The following is a 20088-nucleotide window of genomic DNA, read 5'->3' on the forward strand; positions in this document are numbered from 1 at the left end:
TTAGTTTCACTTACAAAATAATATGCTTATAGCTGGTTTTTACAAACTATAGTTAGTTATTACATACTATAGCTAGTTATTACAGACTTTAGCTGGTTATTACAGGTTATAACTGGTTATTACAGACTTTAGCTGGTTATTACAAGTTATAACTGGTTATAATTGGTTATTACAGGTTATAGCAGGTTATCACATGTTATAACAGGTTATTACAGGTTATAGCAGGTTATAACTGGTTATTACAGGTTATAGCTGGTTATTACAGGTGATAGATGGTTATAACAGGTTATAGCTAGTTATTACAGGTTATAGATTGTTATTACAGGTTATAGCTGGTTATTACAGGTTATAGATGGTTATTACAGGTTATAGGTTATAGATGGTTATTACAGGTTATAGATGGTTATTACAGGTTATAGATGGTTATAGGTTATAGATGGTTATTACAGGTTATAGGTGGTTATTACAGGTTATAGATGGTTATTACAGGTTATAGATGGTCATAACAGGTTATAGATGGTCATTACAGGTTATAGATGGTTATTACAGGTTATAGATGGTTATTACAGGTTATAGATGGTTATTACAGGTTATAGATGGTTATTACAGGTTATAGATGGTTATTACAGGTTATAGATGGTTATAACAGGTTATAGATGGTTATTACAGGTTACAGATGGTTATTACAGGTTATAGCTGGTTATTACAGGTTATAGATGGTTATTACAGGTTATAAATGGTTATAACAGGTTATAGATGGTTATTGCAGGTTATAGATGGTTATTACAGGTTATAGGTAGTTATTACAGGTTATAGATGGTTATTACAGGTTATAGATGGTTATTACAGGTTCATCTGTCAACAAAAATATCTTAATGATTTGAATTTGAAAAGAAAGCAATTATCAGGATTTGATAAGTAATATTGACTTCTCAGGATTGTTAACAAAGGACCAAATTTAACGACCAGATGAAATTACATCTACACAGGAAAAATCAAATGAGTAATGTAAGTTAGGAAAGTGCTGAATCGTGTGCCTATCACATTTAATCTCCAGATCTATTGCTGATATAGAGACTGGCTTTTGCTAAACAAATTCTGCCATATTGAAAAACCAACATTCGTATTTAATGAAGTTCCTTAGAGCATAGTCATCTTGTGATGGGATTTTATAAAGAAATAAATTTATATGTTGATGTTTTAATTCCTCAAGTTATTCACATAGGACTCAGAAAGATCTTATACATATAAAAATATACAGAAATGTAAATATTTATCTTAAGAGGTGATTTAGATAAAACAAGTTTTGAAATAATGATTTCAGCTTGTTTGGTTGGCACACATTAGAGTATTACGAGTGTAAAAAAATGTGTAGCTCTAAATAATCCTGGTCAGATGATGTGTGGAATGGGAACACTGTAAGTGGTGCAGTGCTTCAAGAGCTCGTACAACATTACATTAACCATGTATTTAGAAGTGATTGATGAAGTGAGATGAAAATGAGATATTGCTGATAAGTTGATACCATTTGACCCTTAGCTTGTGAAAAGTGTGAAGTGCCTCACAGCTCCTTGTGATTTATAATATATCATGATAACGATTCAAGTGTACCACTTTATACCCACTATCTGTCCGTAACATGATAATATCAGAAAATTTACGTAAAAGTTTATTTATTTTGATTGAAGAGAAAATTTTTGTTGAATTATTTGTTCTTATCTCGTGAAAATTGATAAAAATCATAACATATGTGTGAGGTCTTGCATTTTACCAAGATTGACAGTGAATTACGGGCATTTAGTTGGTAAAAAATGAAATGTAGGTCTCTTTGGTGCATTTGAAATTGTTTTTAGTGCTTAACCCATTTTCCATTTTTTTTAGTAAAGATATAAATCTAGCTACAAATAAAGTAATGAATTTGTTTTCATGTATTGATTTTGCTTGTTTCAGTCACAGAAAAATAAGTTAAATAATTACAATTTTTTTTTTTAATTTTTTTAACTTTTTTTTTTTATATTTGAATAAAGAGAAATACAATTCTAAGAATTATGGGAATTGAAGTATAAGACTACATTAAGAAGATAACTATAGTAAGAGGTATACTTAAACATTTCTGTACAGTCTTTCAGAATAGAATTGGTAAAACCCCCATAGGGACCTCTCTGTTACGCAAAATTGGTTCAAGTGGATGACGTGCGCTGATATACCCTAGCGATGAAATACTTGGCTAATGTTACTAGGCTATTGGTTGGTCCGTGGGTGATTTGACCAAGAGTATACATGTTATATATGTTTAAGGGCAAACCATTTCATTAGACTTATATAAAGAAGATGCTGAAGAAGAGTAGGTAAGATTAAATTTGAAAACTTTTGAAAATGTTGATTTTTGAAATGAAAATCAGCATCTGAATTAATCTGATTTGAAATAAAAAAATTGAAATAGTTTATGAAATTTTGAGCATAGAGATTCATATATGTTTAAATGTATATGAGATACGATTATCAAATTAATTTTTTTTCTGATAGTTTTACAATTTTTGTACCTTTTAATCATGGATACTAATTGGAAGATTGGATGATTACCTATTCCGCAATTCAGTATGAAATGATAATGTTTAACGTTAAGAACTGTAGTTGCTTTTACCAAGAATGAAAAACGTAAAAGGTAGTTTTATTATATAAATATACAACATACAGTTTCACCGCATCTGTTTTTCAGGTACTAAATTAGAAACATGGCGTGGAGCTTTATACTACTTTTACAAGTGATATTTTTTCTTGCAAAGAACACTGATGGATTTTCTCCGTATGTAGAACCATTTTTCTTTTTGTGTAATTACCATGGAAACACAAATGACCTTGTAGCAGAGAAAGGTGAAGTTTCTATCAGCGTGTCGGTGGGAGGGAATCCTGAATACTACACGCCTGGAGAATTCTACAATGGTATGTTGTTTCGTTCATACATATTTTAATATTTGTAAATTCTTTTTCCTTAATCACATTTAATTACGTTAATCTTGTTTTCTGAATGAAAACAAAACTTACTACTGATGTCTTCTTTGTTATGAATTCCATTTAAAATTAATAAATTAATGTGCACATTTAAAAAAAAAAAATTAATGTGCACATTTAAAAAAAAAAAAAAATTTATGTGTACAGTTAATAAAAACACAGTCATTTGACAGTTTATTTCTTCATTGTACAGTAGTACTTGAACTACTCCATTAATTGTGTGGGATTGTTTGACTGCTATTGAGAAATATGAGTGCTCTTGAGTGTCGATATCAGAATTTCAATCACATAATTTTAACTGGATGATAAAGTCAATATCCCAGAGCCTGTTGTGATGATTGACTCATTTTGATATACAAAGTCACATGTTAATGTGTCCAGGTCCAAAGTGCTTCTCTAACTTTCCTTTCTCAACAACTTTTTCATTAGAATAAAGAAAAATAAGGACAAACATCATTATATTTAATGAATTATTTGCTTGAGTAAAGGATTAAATGATTATAATGTTCAAATAATGGACTTTGACATATATTGAAATCAGAGAATTTCAATGATCTTCTTAAGGACAAGTCCAGGAGATGTGATTGTTATCATCTACAAGAGAGTAAGCTAAGAATGTGTGTCAATTCAGTGAAATAAATGACGTTGAATCATGTAAAAAAAAAAATCAAAATAATTGATAGAAAAACTTGAAATACCTGGTCTGTAAAACCTTTAGTGTTATATATTATATGGTTATATCGTGGGACACTTGATTTTATCAATAAATACAGTTCAATAAGTGTACACATATACAATTCCAAACTTCACCTTCTCAAGTTGGTTCTTTGTTAATACTTCTATAGGTTCCTGCCATTTGTTAGTAATTACAGTTTCATTCCAGACATCTTTGGAAATTTCCAATTCCAGTTGGTAAAATGTTTGTTTCTTTGTTAGGTGGCAGTTTGTTTAACAGTTAAGTTATAAATCTGGTTGTTTTTATCCTATAAGCTAAGACATTAGAGGTTTAATGCTGTAGTAATTAGTAGACACTACAGTCAATTTTAACTCACTATCATTAAATGGTGGACTGTTCAAGCCGTCCGTCAAGCTCCTGTTATCTGTCAACCATCCATCGCTGTCTGGTGGCTGTCTGTCTCTTCTAACAGCCTTCTTTCTCATATCTTGACTCCACTTGGTCCCTAGTTCTGTATATTCAATTTTGGGGTTGGTAAAAATACAAAATGGCCAACAGGTGGCCATATCAAATTATTGAAATTGTTTCTGAATAAATTCATTATCATTATTCTCATATTGCATATGCAGACATCCATTGGTACGTTTTTGTACATGTTAAATTTTTAGACTGATAAAAAAATCCAAATTGCAGGCATATTGGATTTTGAGAATCACAATTTGTTAAGGATATTGAGAAGTTCTGAATGGATTTCCTTCCAATTTGAACATTTGTTCTTCCTTGTCCTTTGTTCATTATCTGTCATTGGACTGATTAGAGTAACAATGGCCTACAGGCAGCCATCTTGGATTTTGATTCTCCTTTGTTCTTTGTTCATTGTCCGTCATCGGACTTTTTAGTTGTATGAGGTGATATAGTTGTATGAGGTGATATAGTTGTATGAGGTGATATAGTTGTATGTGGTGATATAGTTGTATGAGGTGATATAGTTGTATATGGTGATATAGTTGTATGAGGTGATATAGTTGTATGAGGTGATATAGTTGTATGTGGTGATATAGAAAAAATGGATGATATATGTGGTGATATGTATGAGGTGATATAGTTGTATAGTTGTATGTGGTGATATAGTTGTATGATGGTGATATAGTTGTATGTGGTGATGTATGTTGTGATATAGTTGTATGTGGTGATATAGTTGTATGAGGTGATATAGTTGTATGTGGTGATATAGTTGTATGAGGTGATATAGTTGTATGTGGTGATATAGTTGTATGTGGTGATATAGTTGTATGTGGTGATATAGTTGTATGTAGGTGATATATGTAGTTGTATGAGGTGATATAGTTGTATGAGGTGATATAGTTGTATATGGTGATATAGTTGTATGTGGTGATGTATGTTGTGATATAGTTGTATGTGGTGATATAGTTGTATGTGGTGATATAGTTGTATGAGGTGATATAGTTGTATGAGGTGATATAGTTGTATGTGGTGATATAGTTGTATGTGGTGATATAGTTGTATGTGGTGATATAGTTGTATGTGGTGATATAGTTGTATGAGGTGATATAGTTGTATGTGGTGATATAGTTGTATGTGGTGATGTATGTTGTGATATAGTTGTATGTGGTGATATAGTTGTATGAGGTGATATAGTTGTATGTGGTGATATAGTTGTATGTGGTGATATAGTTGTATGAGGTGATATAGTTGTATGTGGTGATATAGTTGTATGTGGTGATGTATATGGTGATATAGTTGTATGTGGTGATATAGTTGTATGTGGTGATATAGTTGTATGTGGTGATATAGTTGTATGTGGTGATATAGTTGTATGTGGTGATATAGTTGTATGAGGTGATATAGTTGTATGTGGTGATATAGTTGTATGAGGTGATATAGTTGTGATATAGTTGTATGTGGTGATATAGTTGTATGTGGTGATATAGTTGTATGAGGTGATATAGTTGTATGTGGTGATATAGTTGTATAGTTGTATGTGATATAGTTGATATAGTGGTGATATAGTTGTGATATAGTTGTATGAGGTGATATAGTTGTATATGGTGATATAGTTGTATGTGGTGATATAGTTGTATGGTGATATAGTTGATATATGTATGAGGTGATATAGTTGGTGATATGTTGTATGTTGGTGATATAGTTGTATGTGGTGATATAGTTGTATGTGGTGATATAGTTGTATGAGGTGATATATTTGTATGAGGTGATATAGTGGTGATATAGTTGTATGAGGTGATATAGTTGTATGTGGTGATATAGTTGTATGAGGTGATATAGTTGTATGTGGTGATATAGTTGTATGTGGTGATGTATGTTGTGATATAGTTGTATGTGGTGATATAGTTGTATGTGGTGATATAGTTGTATGAGGTGGTGATATAGTTGTATGAGGTGATATAGTTGTATAGTTGTATGTGGTGATATAGTTGTATGAGGTGATATAGTTGTATGTGGTGATATAGTTGTATGTGGTGATATAGTTGTATGTGGTGATATAGTTGTATGAGGTGGTGATATAGTTGTATGAGGTGATATAGTTGTATGTGGTGATATAGTTGTATGTGGTATGTGGTGATATAGATATTGTATGTGGTGATATAGTTGTTGTATAGTTGATATAGTTGTGGTGATATAGTTGTGTGGTGATATAGTTGTATGTGGTGATATAGTTGTATGTGGTGATATAGTTGTATGTGGTGATGTATGTGGTGATATAGTTGTATGTGGTGATATAGTTGTATGTGGTGATATAGTTGTATGTGGTGATATAGTTGTATGTATGTGGTGATATAGTTGTATGTGGTGATATAGTTGTATGTGGTGATATAGTTGTATGTGGTGATATAGTTGTATAAGGTGATATAGTTGCATGTGGTGATATAGTTGTATGTGGTGATATAGTTGTGGTGATATAGTTGTATGATATAGTTGGTGATATAGTTGTATAGGTGATATAGTTGTATGATATAGTTGGTGATATAGTTGTATGTGGTGATATAGTTGTATGTGGTGATATAGTTGATATGTATGGTGATATAGTTGTATGTGATATAGGTGATATAGTTGTATGTGGTGATATAGTTGTATGTGGTGATATAGTTGTATGAGGTGATATAGTTGTATGTGGTGATATATTTGTATGAGGTGATATAGTTGTATGTGGTGATATAGTTGTATGTGGTGATATAGTTGTATGTGGTGATATAGTTGTATGAGGTGATATAGTTGTATGTGGTGATATAGTTGTATGTGGTGATATAGTTGTATGTGGTGATATAGTTGTATGTGGTGATATAGTTGTATGTGGTGATATAGTTGTATGTGGTGATGTATGTGGTGATATAGTTGTATGTGGTGATATAGTTGTATAGTTGTATGTGGTGATATAGTTGTATGTGGTGATATAGTTGTATGAGGTGATATAGTTGTATGAGGTGATATAGTTGTATGTGGTGATATAGTTGTATGAGGTGATATAGTTGTATGAGGTGATATAGTTGTATGTGGTGATATAGTTGTATGTGGTGATATAGTTGTATGTGGTGATATAGTTGTATGAGGTGATATAGTTGTATGTGGTAATATAGTTGTGATATAGTTGTATGAGGTGATATAGTTGTATGTGGTGATATAGTTGTATGAGGTGATATAGTTGTATGAGGTGATATAGTTGTATGTGGTGATATAGTTGTATGAGGTGATATAGTTGTATGAGGTGATATAGTTGTATATGGTGATATAGTTGTATGAGGTGATATAGTTGTATGTGGTGATATAGTTGTATGAGGTGATATAGTTGTATGTGGTGATATAGTTGTATGTGGTGATATAGTTGTATGTGGTGATGTATGAGGTGATATAGTTGTATGTGGTGATATAGTTGTATGTGGTGATATAGTTGTATGTGGTGATATAGTTGTATGTGGTGATATAGTTGTATGTGGTGATATAGTTGTATGTGGTGATATAGTTGTATAGTTGTATGTGGTGATATAGTTGTATGAGGTGATATAGTTGTATGTGGTGATATAGTTGTATGTGGTGATATAGTTGTATGAGGTGATATAGTTGTATGTGGTGATATAGTTGTATGTGGTGATATAGTTGTATGTGGTGATATAGTTGTATGTGGTGATATAGTTGTATGTGGTGATATATTTGTATGAGGTGATATAGTTGTATGTGGTGATATATTTGTATGAGGTGATATAGTTGTATGTGGTGATATAGTTGTATGAGGTGATATAGTTGTATGTGGTGATATAGTTGTATGTGGTGATATAGTTGTATGTGGTGATATAGTTGTATGTGGTGATATAGTTGTATGAGGTGATATAGTTGTATATGGTGATATAGTTGTATATGGTGATATAGTTGTATGTGGTGATGTATGTTGTGATATAGTTGTATGTGGTGATATAGTTGTATGTGGTGATATAGTTGTATGTGGTGATATAGTTGTATGTGGTGATATAGTTGTATGTGGTGATATAGTTGTATGAGGTGATATAGTTGTATGTGGTGATAGTTGTATGTGGTGATATAGTTGTATGAGGTGATATAGTTGTATGTGGTGATATAGTTGTATGAGGTGATATAGTTGTATGAGGTGATATAGTTGTATGTGGTGATATAGTTGTATGTGGTGATATAGTTGTATGAGGTGATATAGTTGTATGAGGTGGTGATATAGTTGTATGAGGTGATATAGTTGTATAGTTGTATGTGGTGATATAGTTGTATGAGGTGATATAGTTGTATGTGGTGATATAGTTGTATGTGGTGATATAGTTGTATGAGGTGATATAGTTGTATGAGGTGATATAGTTGTGATATAGTTGTATGTGGTGATGTATGTGGTGATATAGTTGTATGTGGTGATATAGTTGTATGTGGTGATATAGTTGTATGTGGTGATATAGTTGTATGTGGTGATATAGTTGTATGAGGTGATATAGTTGTATGAGGTGATATAGTTGTATGTGGTGCTTTCCTTTCTCTGACTGGTCCCTAAAGTCATGCTTACACCTGATCTCCAGCTTTCCTTTCTCTGACTGGTTTCTAAAGTCATGCTTACACCTGATCTCCAGCTTTCCTTTCTCTGACTGGTCCCTAAAGTCATATCTCCACCTGGTCCCCAGCTTTCCTTTCTCTGACTGGTCCCTAAAGTCATATCTCCACCTGATCCCCAGCTTTCCTTTCTCTGACTGGTCCCTAAAGTCATACTTCCACCTGATCTCCAGCTTTCCTTTCTCTGACTGGTCCCTAAAGTCATATCTCTACCTGATCCCCAGCTTTCCTTTCTCTGACTGGTCCCTAAAGTCATATCTCCACCTGGTCCCTAGCTTTCCTTTCTCTGACTGGTCCCTAAAGTTCTATATCCTCCTGATCCCCAGCTTTCCTTTTCTGACTGGTCCCCAGCTTACCTTTCTCTGACTGGTCCCTAAAGTCATACTTCCACCTGATCCCCAGCTTTCCTTTTTCTGACTGGCCCCTAAAGTCATATCTCCACCTGATCCCCAGCTTTCCTTTCTCTGACTGGCCCCTAAAGTCATATCTCCACTTGATCCCCAGCTTTCCTTTCTCTGACTGGTCCCTAAAGTCATGCTTACACCTGATCTCCAGCTTTCCTTTCTCTGACTGGTTTCTAAAGTCATGCTTACACCTGATCTCCAGCTTTCCTTTCTCTGACTGGTCCCTAAAGTCATATCTCCACCTGATCCCCAGCTTTCCTTTCTCTGACTGGTCTCTAAAGTCATGCTTACACCTGATCTCCAGCTTTCCTTTCTCTGACTGGTCCCTAAAGTCATATCTCTACCTGGTCCCCAGCTTTCCTTTCTCTGACTGGTCCCTAAAGTCATATCTCCACCTGATCCATAGCTTACCTTTCTCTGACTGGTCCCTAAAGTCATGCTTACACCTGATCCCCAGCTTTTCTTTTTCTGACTGGTCCCTAAAGTCATACTTCCACCTGATCTCCAGCTTTCCTTTCTCTGACTGGTCCCTAAAGTCATATCTCCACTTGATCCCCAGCTTTCCTTTCTCTGACTGGTCCCTAAAGTCATACTTCCACCTGATCCCCAGCTTTCCTTTTTCTGACTGGCCCCTAAAGTCATATCTCCACCTGATCAATAGCTTACCTTTCTCTGACTGGTCCCTAAAGTCATACTTACACCTGATCCCCAGCTTTCCTTTTTCTGACTGGTCCCTAAAGTCATATCTCCACCTGATCCCCAGCTTTCCTTTCTCCGACTGGCCCCTAAAGTTCTATCTCCACCTGATCCCCAGCTTTCCTTTCTCTGACTGGTCCCTAAAGTCATACTTCCACCTGATCTCTAGCTTTCCGTTCTCTGACTGGTCCCTAAAGTCATACCTCTACCTGATCCCCAGCTTTCCTTTCTCTGACTGGTCCCTAAAGTCATACTTCCACCTGATCTCCAGCTTTCCTTTCTCTGACTGGTACCTAAAGTCATATCTCTACCTGATCCCCAGCTTTCCTTTCTCTGACTGGTACCTAAAGTCATATCTCTACCTGATCCCCAGCTTTCCTTTCTCTGACTGGTCCCTAATGTTACAGAGCTCAATTTCATATGAATCTTCAAACAACTTCATCTGAATGACCTAATAGCACTTAGAAGCATACTTTGGTGAATGACTATCAAGTTGTTCAAATAAATGACCTTGACCTACTTTCAGGATAGAAAGGGTCAAGTGTGTTATAATCTTTAAAAGAATTCTTAAAATCTAAGCGACCAAAGATCATATTATTTGTCCAGTGTCATGTTGGGATAAAGAGCTATCATATGTACTCAAATGAACGATCTTAATTTTGATCTTTCAAGGTCAAATATCTTTTAGCAATATCTTAATAACCAGTATAGACCCAAGATCGTGGTAATGGCATAGTAGTACACTAGAAAAAAGGGTTGTTATATATAAATGACTTTTCCCTACTTTGAAGGTCACAGAGATAAAAAATGTAACCTTAGATGACTTCTTCTGAATAACTTTGATGAAGTTTCCCCTGATTACATTTCAGAGCTTCAGCAACACTTGGACATCAAATGCTTTTCAAGGACACCACTGTACTTCAGTTGTGTGAATTGGGAGGTAAATATATTTAAATTGATGAGGACTTAATCCTCAAGGAATGAAAGTTCTATTCTTTATAATTATATGATAGTTTATATTATAACATTTTATATTTAGATCCGATGGAAAATATCCATGAGAGCAATTATTTTTCCAAATATCAAGATTAAAGTTTTCTCAGGATGATTACTCTAAAGCAGATAGGTGTTTTGTGTAGGTGTTAAATTTATACGTAGTCTTAATTAAACATGGTTTGATTATGAAAAATACAGACAAAACTTTTATATATTATGTTGCTATGACAGCTTCAACAGAGCCAGAGAGACCAGACACCATTGGAATCAATACTGACAGCTACTTACTGAGGGAAAGTTTTGACACATCTTCCAACTTCGATCTAAATGTGTGGTCAGTTGCCATTGTATTTCTGTGATGATGTTACTTAATTAATATGTTATTGATGTTATACCAGATCAATTTCGGAATTTTGTTTGCCACAGAAAATAAATAGAAAAAGAATATGAAGTGTTTCCTAAATCTGAAAGTTACAAAAATACAACATTATGTTATTTCTCTTGTTTTCAAGGTATTCAAATCTGTATATTGAGAAATTTTTGTGTATATCTTGGCAAATTTAGTAACCCTTTCAAAATCATAAAAAAAGAAAAACCAAACAAAATTGGAAAATATTGTGATTGTGAAATCACATGTAATACATTATGGATTAAGTATGTAAATCTCTTTATCTAGTGAGACTGGTCAGTTAAATCTCCGGTTGATGTTAGAATCTACATTGGTGTATATGTATCAGCTTTGGTCAAGAGGCCTTTCAAATTTTTCAGATGATGAAATCCCCAAAAATTGAAATACGCTAAAATTGTAAAAGGTACATTTTGGAATTTTCACAAAAATATCCCAATATACGATATGTTCACCAATATTTACCTATTACAGGGCGTCCCATGATGGAGCCTCCATCAGCAGTGATTGTGGAACAGTGCTCCATGGAGACTCAGCTCTATTCTGTGATACAGAAGGGTACCGTAACCTTGTAAGTCAGACATAAATCACCAGGACCACCATGAGTCTATACTAGAGATCCTTGAATGGATTATTAAGTCATTATTTGACCAAAATGGAGTTAAACTGTATTAGTACTGACCCTTCTGATTCTCTAATTAAATGTTGAGCCATGACTCTTCAGCCAATAGATTAAAGGTACACCTTACATGCGGTTCACAAAATCAGGTTACTAAGACATTCACTCTAGATTGTACATTTACCGAATCAAATCTGTCCTTTTAATATGTTAATTAAGAAACTGTTGTATTTCCTAATGTAAAAGCTTTCACTCTGTACTGTCATTCACTGTTTTTATAGCTTTAAATGAAATGAAAGCACTTTGGTATTGCTAATATGATCAGCTTCAATTGTGTTTTCTTTGAAATGACGAAGAAAATAATTTAATTTTTACAAATTTGAGGGTTGGTATTATAACACATTGTCAACAAGTGATCATACTAGTTTTGAAGTACTTATTTTGTTTTTACAGATTTCTGTCCCCCTTAACTTAACATCTGCAGCAGTTCTACAGTTTACTATCTGTATGTATTTATGCGTATATTTAAGAATTCAACATTAAGATAATAATTTTCTATGATAACTGAGAGAGTTATTAAATATCATTAAAATGAACTCTTTAACTGTGTAATAATCTACAGAAGTGACATATTTAGTTTCCATTATTAAGTCTGTCTATTTGTAGCATGATTTAGTGTCTAGTTCAGTCTTATTAGCTTTATATCAAATCTCAAAGGGTAAAAATTCCAGCTTTAATTTATAATGAACAAGTACATGTAGCTTTATCTAAGGTCCATTGAGGTCCAAATACCAATATCCTTTGTATCTTTTGGTGGGGACAAACGAATATTTCAGCACCGATCTGTAATGTCATTGATCAACTATGGCCTCCAAGATAAACGTACAGAGAACAATTTCAATGTATAGGGATTACCAACACATTTCATACATATATGAAGTACTTTGCAAATGATGTCATCAAAACTTAGTTCTATCTGTTTTGATAAGCATTAAGTTTGATAAACTGTAAAAATATTCCATTGAAGAAGTGTATTGTATGTTTCTATAATAAATAATAAAGATTAAGTTTTGAAATTTTGACACTTGTGATTGCTATACAGCTGCTGGAACCTGTGGGGGTATTGTGTTTGAAGAAGAGGACATCAAAGTCACTCTTGGAATCAACAACTGCAGGGAATGGGTTGTTATAGATACTGTCAGGCAAGTACTGGGATTAACAACACTAGACCTGTTTAGTGAAGACCCGTCCAGGATATACATGACAACATTATAAAACAAGATTCTGACAAAGTATAATCACATAAGTTGAAACGTTATAACAGAATTTCTCTGCAGCTTGGAGGAGGGGAGGGGCTATGGCAGCTCAGTCAGTAGATCACTCGCCTATGTAACCTCAGGTGAACACCTGAAGTGCTAGATTTGATGCTCGTTACCCTTTGGTGTTTACGTTTCTCAGGAAGATGAGAAATGTACCAGAATGTACCTAGCAAAAACAAAAAAAAAAGGAAAAAAACATAATAAAGAAGCGTACTATTGTAGGTGAGATCTGGACGGATTATTCAACAACATTTTAACATATCATATCAATTAACATACAGAATTATGTGTAAAAAGGAACAGACTGAATACAAAGTATTCTTAAGTTGATGGGTCAAACTTCATCATCTCCATGGATCTTTCAGGAAAGAGGGATAATTCAGAATGGTACTTTGAGCAATTGACATGGGAAGAACCTTCTCTAACATTGATTTTGTGTTTTGATGGCAAACCTCTTACCCTCGATGTCCCTGATGACATTATTAATTGTTGTTTAGTGCCCCAAATGGACCAAAGCCTGAGACACATCTTATTCACATCCCAGCGAGTGGTCAGCAGGACAATGTTTGTATCCGTTGGTCACAGGAGCGCCCGTCTAACCACACATCATTGTCAGATGATGATGATTATGAAAAAAATACAACTACAAGTATGTAATACCAAGTGTCATTGTTAGTTATGTACTTACTAAGTTTAGATAATGATTTTCGTCAGCAACCCCACAGAACAGCCTTTGTATTACATTAGTGTACTTTATGACACATTGACCTTTAGCTGAACTAAGTATACCTATCTTTATCATTTGTATTTACTGTTTCATCAAAACTTTACAACAAAAAAAGATTTATTTGTCATAAAATGAACTATATGTGTTTTTTATTCTAGTCTTGACAATAAACCTAAAAATAAATAGTGAATGAAAAATTACCCATGAAAAAAGAACCCCTGGATAGCACAAGATTAAACCCCTTGAAATCACAAATAAAAAGAGGAAAAAAGAACCCAGATAACCTTTACAGTAATGTAAATATTTGTAAATTTTCTGTTAATTTGCCAACTTTTACCTGTGGCATCACATCCTCAGGGAGCAAATCGCTGACAAAGACCTATCCTATTAGGGGTGACCTTGGTGGCATCGGTGTGATTGAAGAGGAGACGACAGGTTCAGAGGAAGTACGGAAGGGTCCTTACAGGTCCTGTTGGGCTTTAGACAATGTCCTAGTGGTCAACACAGCCCATGCTCCACTAGTCATCTCAGAAACGTTTGACCCTGTTGATCCTTCTAATTGGCTCTTCTTCCCTGGGGCAAACATTCAGGCAAGTTTCCAAGTTGTACTCTATCATTTGTTACCTTATGAGTCTGTTATGTGACTTTTCTCTATGAATTTCCAGGTATAATGTATTGTAAAGGATGGCGACATAATGTACATTTACCTAGTTGAAGATCACAAGTTTTAATTTGACTTTTCTGTGTGTTTACAGCGAAAGTGTCGATCAGAAGAAAACTCTATGTACTTCAATATGGTAAACCAGTCCACAAACTATGTTGTTACAAGAGACATGGACCTTAGTACTGAGGATCTCTCAGATGTCGTTCTGGAGGAAGTCTTTGAGCTCAAACGACAACCAGGGTATAAATATATACAGATCTTGATCTTGGATGTATAGATGTTTTACTTGAAAAGCTTTCAACAGAAATATGGATACGCTTAATGCCCAACCTGGACATGTGATGGGATAAATATAGCGGTATATTAGTCCACTTTTATTTAAGCTCTTGAAAGTACATGATGTGAGTTGATTTTGTAATCAGGACTCAGTGTGGAAGACAGTGATATTATGATGATGTTTAAAAGCTGTCTATAATGTTATTAAATTTGTAGTAATTATTTCTTTCCTTATTTATAGGTGGAACATTCAAGGTGGCCTCCCAGATGTTAACTGTGGCATCCTTCATGAGGGGAACTCTTTAGTGTTCAGCAGTAATGGAGGTAGAAAAGCATGTACACCCTACCTGGATACAAGAGGAGTTGGAAACCTACGATTTTACTTCTCAATGGGTAAGATTTATTCATAATAAATAAATTATTTGATTTTATAAATACATATCTGCCTAGATGGTCAAATATCAGTATAATGGGTTTATGGTTGGGCCTTGACAGGGGTTTATAGTTGGTCCTTGACAAGGAATTATGGTTGGTCCTTGACAGGGGTTTATGGTTGGTCCTTGACAGGGAATTATGGTTGGTCCTTGACAGGGGTTTATGGTTTGTCCTTGACAGAGAATTATGGTTTGTCCTTGACAGGGGTTTATGGTTGATCCTTGACCAGTAATTATGGTTGGTCCTTGACAGGGGTTTATGGTTGGTCCTTGACCAGTAATTATGGTTGGTCCTTGACAGGGAATTATGGCTGGTCCTTGACAGGGAATTATGGTTGGTCCTTGACAGGGGTTTATGGTTGGTCCTTGACAGGGGTTTATGGTTGGTCCTTGACAGGAAATTATGGTTGGTCCTTGATAGGGAATTATGGTTGGTCCTTGACAGGGGTTTATGGTTGGTCCTTTACAAGGGCTGTAAATGTTACACCAAAATAAATTGCAACAACTTTAGACTCCAGATAACAGAAATATGACATGTTTATACTTATTAATTAGTATTATTCATGAAAGGATTTGCCATGGATTTCATGTCTCCGGATTCATGAAGGAAACTACATACAAACACTTTATACTGGTAACAGTATAGCAATACTCGTACCACAATGTTAGATAGCCCTCTGTCTCACAGGCCTGTGTTGGTAATGATAAAAGCATTTTAATGTGTTTCACCTTTTTTGTATTTGACCCTTTAGGTTTTGTTTCTGCCTTTCATTACTTGCCAACATGATGCAAAAGCAGCATTATGAGACTTGACAATATACATGTATTGCTTTAAAAGGAAGTGGAGGGTGTCACATGACAGATTCAGATGAAGTCCATGTCCTGTTGTATGGTGAAAACATTGATGGTCACACAACAACACTTCAAAAACTCCTCCCCAGCAATCACAGGGTAAGTAGATCTTTTTATACAAACCAAGAGAAGTAATGTTCATAAAAAGTTCCCCACTTGTTAACATTGGTGGTGATGTACACGGAGGGGAGTTGTGTTAGACAGTTACTCCCAAGAACCTGCATTTGCCAACATGCAATAATTTATGAAACAAGAGGACAAAATGGCCTGAAGACATCAGCGCTAAACCAGTAATCTTCATTAAAAGGCATGTCACTATTTCCTGCCACTTCGTCATAGTCATTTATTTTGATTAAATCTAGTAGCACAACTGTACGAAGGAATTCTGTAACAAATTTCTGTGATTTTGTCGCATTGCAATGTAGGAGTGAGACCAAGATGAATGTGTTACTCTTCCATTGTCATCCACACCCAACGTTAATATTTGTACTTTCATTTTACATCAGCAACTTTTTCTTTTTCTTCAGCTCAGTTGTTCAGAAAGCATTTACTGTAACAAGCAGATTTTGTTTTTGGTTAGTTAATAGAATGTACAACAACACTAATGACAACATTAGAGATGGAGATTTTTAGGGGAAAAACATGAAAGTGCTGAAAAAAAGCAAGAATTCCATGAAAAACTTTCCTGCTTCACATCTTATTTTGTAAACACCTAATAAACAATGTCATTGATAACGCACATACATAAATCTATAGACAGGTTCATATGGCTGACTTTGTCCAAGCCATGCATTTAAGATATTTCAGTGAGTTAAATCAAAGTGGTAACAACAACACAAATCATTCTGCAAAGTTCTTTTCTGTCTTTAATCAAGTAACCTGGCATTTTCTGTTTTTATCGTCAAATATAGGGATGACAATGGAGGCTGAAAAAGCTATCGTGACAGTCTTGTGGTAGTAAAATTACTATTGTGATACAATCAGGATATTTTTTTTTACCTTAAAATATTTTATCTAACCCAGAAATAAAGAAAAGTAACTAACCATTTATAAGTATCAGAATGTACAATATCTCAAAGGTTATAGCTGAGTAAGATATTTACAATTAAGTATGTTGTGATATTTCGTAAACTTTATCCTATTTTCTTATTTCTCATTTTATACATTAATATGCTGTGTGTAGTGATAACTATTGTGTAACTCCTACACAGCTGGACTCAAGACTGTACAATATCATATTTGTCTTAATTTTGCAATAACTTTAGTATAATTTTCTATTTATTCTAAATTTTCTTTATATTTTAAAAGGTGATTATCAAATTTAACAATGATATAATTATTTGGTTTTGATAGTAAGCTTTACATACTTCTTAATCTTTGTCAGAGTCATCAGTAGGCCTAATTAGTAAACGTAGGATGATATATATAGCTGTTTACCAAATGAAAGTTTCTGTACTATCACAAACAGGAGTTTAATTGTGATCCGTTTTGAGACACTTCATCAATATTTTCACATAAACAAAATGTTGCCCTACATCTGTTTTTTTCCTTTTTATCAGGAACAATTTTTATAATGGTGCTACATTTCGCCATGTTGTTTATTGAAGTGGGTAATTTCAACAATGGGTCTAAAACATGGACCCAGAGTTAAAGAAGTCACCACCTCCCCTACTATAGTTTGTAGATTTAATTAGATCATATTGGAAACAACAACATAACACTCATTTAAGATAAAACTCTCATTGATACAACAACTTGTGCTTCAAATTCTATTTCAATTCCAAGTATGTGATTGTGCCATTCTTATACTTGGCGCTAACACTGATCGAGGTCCTCAAGATGTTTCATAAATAAAGGCTAGCTTGCAGTCATTCAGCAAGGATTTGGGGAAAATTCTTGCTGTCAAGTAACATTTTTGTTTAGTTAAAAGATACTATTGTTAACAATCAACAGTTGAACAATCTGTTGCAATAGTTATCGACTTGAAAATATCCTATCGACCTATTGCTATCAATAGCAGAGCTATCATGATACATGGATAAGTTGACCTATCGTTACACCACTAGTCAAATGTACTGTTTGAAAAGACCATTTCATAATAATCAAACTTACTGCAATCTGAATCAGTTGACTAAAACTAAAAAGAAAAGAACAACATGATACTTGAATGTATCATCCATTTTATTGAACAAAGATATGAATATTTCCTGATTAATAGTTTAAACACAATGATAATACTTAAGTGCTTGTAATCTTATAATATACAGGTTGATAAGTAAACCTTCAGTCAGTCTGGACAAAATTAGACAAATATTGTTGAACCTGTTCATATTATACAAAAATATGCTTATGAAAATAAAATTTAATGTTTGAAATATCAGATTTGATATTGCTCATATTGATGATGACAAGTAGGAAGACAGGAAACTATCCATTGGTAATGACAATGGTGTGATTGGAATAGTTATCTTTTGAAACATCAACATGTTAATTGACTGTTCAGAAATTACAGGTTTCATTTTGTTTTTTGACATGTGGGAATGAAACCGTGTAAGCCCCCGACAAAAAAAATTTGGCTGCTGCCATGTTGGGATTTAGCATTGACATATCATTATGTGGAGTGTCGAATGAGACTTACTGTTATACATTAATGTTTTTCAGAATTATTACATTGTTGTTTACGAGGCATTTTTACAAGTCTTACAACTATTTATTTGACTTGATAAATAGGGATAATCTTGGCATGATTATCCCATCAAATTGTGATGTGAAGCATTGTTGTACATTGACACTTCACATGCTAACATTCCAGGCTCTGTATATTAATATATATCACTTATAATACAGTTGGGCTGCAGGGAGCTTGATGTGACAAGACATAACAGATATCGCAATGAAACAATGATAATCAAAAGACATATGGGTATAATCTGGTAATATCATACTGCTTACTATGGTCATTTACAACTTGCTTCCCTCAGTGTTAACTTTCAATTTGAAGAGTACCCACATAGAGTAATTATTATGATAACAATATCACTATCGATAACTAGGAGTAATTACATTCTTACAATGTGTTTAAACAATTTGAATTGTAACTGAAAGAAAAATAGAAAGGGTTTGAAATATGACCACACAGAAAGTCATTGTGTTTTTAATGAAAAATCATGTGAGTGAACTACCTGCTTGGAACTGACCGAAGGTTTATCATATCATAGACAATTTCAAGATAAATCAGCTGGATATGTGTCAATAACATACATATATACAATAAATACATAATGTGTCAGCACTTCCAATTCTAATGTGACTAGAAGGAGCTCTCACACCAGAGTAGGTCTCCCACCCAAAGACACTTCTATCTCCATGTGTGATGGAATCTCACCACATGATACAGAATCTCATCACATGATACAGGATCTCATCACATGATACAGAATCTCATCACATGATACAGAATCTCATCACATGATACAGAATCTCATCACATGATACAGAATCTCATCACATGATACAGGATCTCATCACATGATACAGGATCTCATCACATGATACAGGATCTCATCACATGATACAGAATCTCATCACATGATACAGAATCTCATCACATGATACAGAATCTCATCACATGATACAGAATCTCATCATAATACATGATACAGAATCTCATCACATGATACAGGATCTCACCACATGATACAGGATCTCATCACATGATACAGGATCTCATCACATGATACAGGATCTCATCACATGATACAGAATCTCATCACATGATACAGGATCTCATCACATGATACAGAATCTCATCACATGATACATAATCTCATCACATGATACAGAATCTCATCACATGATACAGAATCTCATCACATGATACAGGATCTCATCACATGATACAGAATCTCAT

At 34.0% G+C, this 20088-nt stretch overlaps 1 protein-coding gene across 1 annotated transcript in view; it reads left to right on the forward strand.

Annotated features, from left to right (window-relative positions):
• Positions 1-2735: 2735 nt before the first annotated feature.
• The window catches only part of LOC132545992 (reelin-like), a 63359-nt gene continuing 46006 nt past the window's right edge, over positions 2736-20088 (forward strand). Inside the window, exons 1-11 of the mRNA XM_060209680.1 lie at positions 2736-2943; positions 10748-10825; positions 11113-11215; positions 11762-11858; positions 12360-12411; positions 13009-13108; positions 13723-13874; positions 14310-14542; positions 14708-14856; positions 15134-15285; positions 16165-16277. Of these exons, the coding sequence (XP_060065663.1) occupies positions 2736-2943; positions 10748-10825; positions 11113-11215; positions 11762-11858; positions 12360-12411; positions 13009-13108; positions 13723-13874; positions 14310-14542; positions 14708-14856; positions 15134-15285; positions 16165-16277 (1437 nt within the window). The remainder of the gene's footprint in view (positions 2944-10747; positions 10826-11112; positions 11216-11761; positions 11859-12359; positions 12412-13008; positions 13109-13722; positions 13875-14309; positions 14543-14707; positions 14857-15133; positions 15286-16164; positions 16278-20088) is intronic.

This window comes from Ylistrum balloti, unplaced genomic scaffold, assembly GCF_031769215.1.
Source record: "Ylistrum balloti isolate Yb309-2 unplaced genomic scaffold, AGI_CSIRO_Ybal_v1 Utg369872, whole genome shotgun sequence".
Lineage (NCBI taxonomy): Eukaryota > Metazoa > Mollusca > Bivalvia > Pectinida > Pectinidae > Ylistrum > Ylistrum balloti.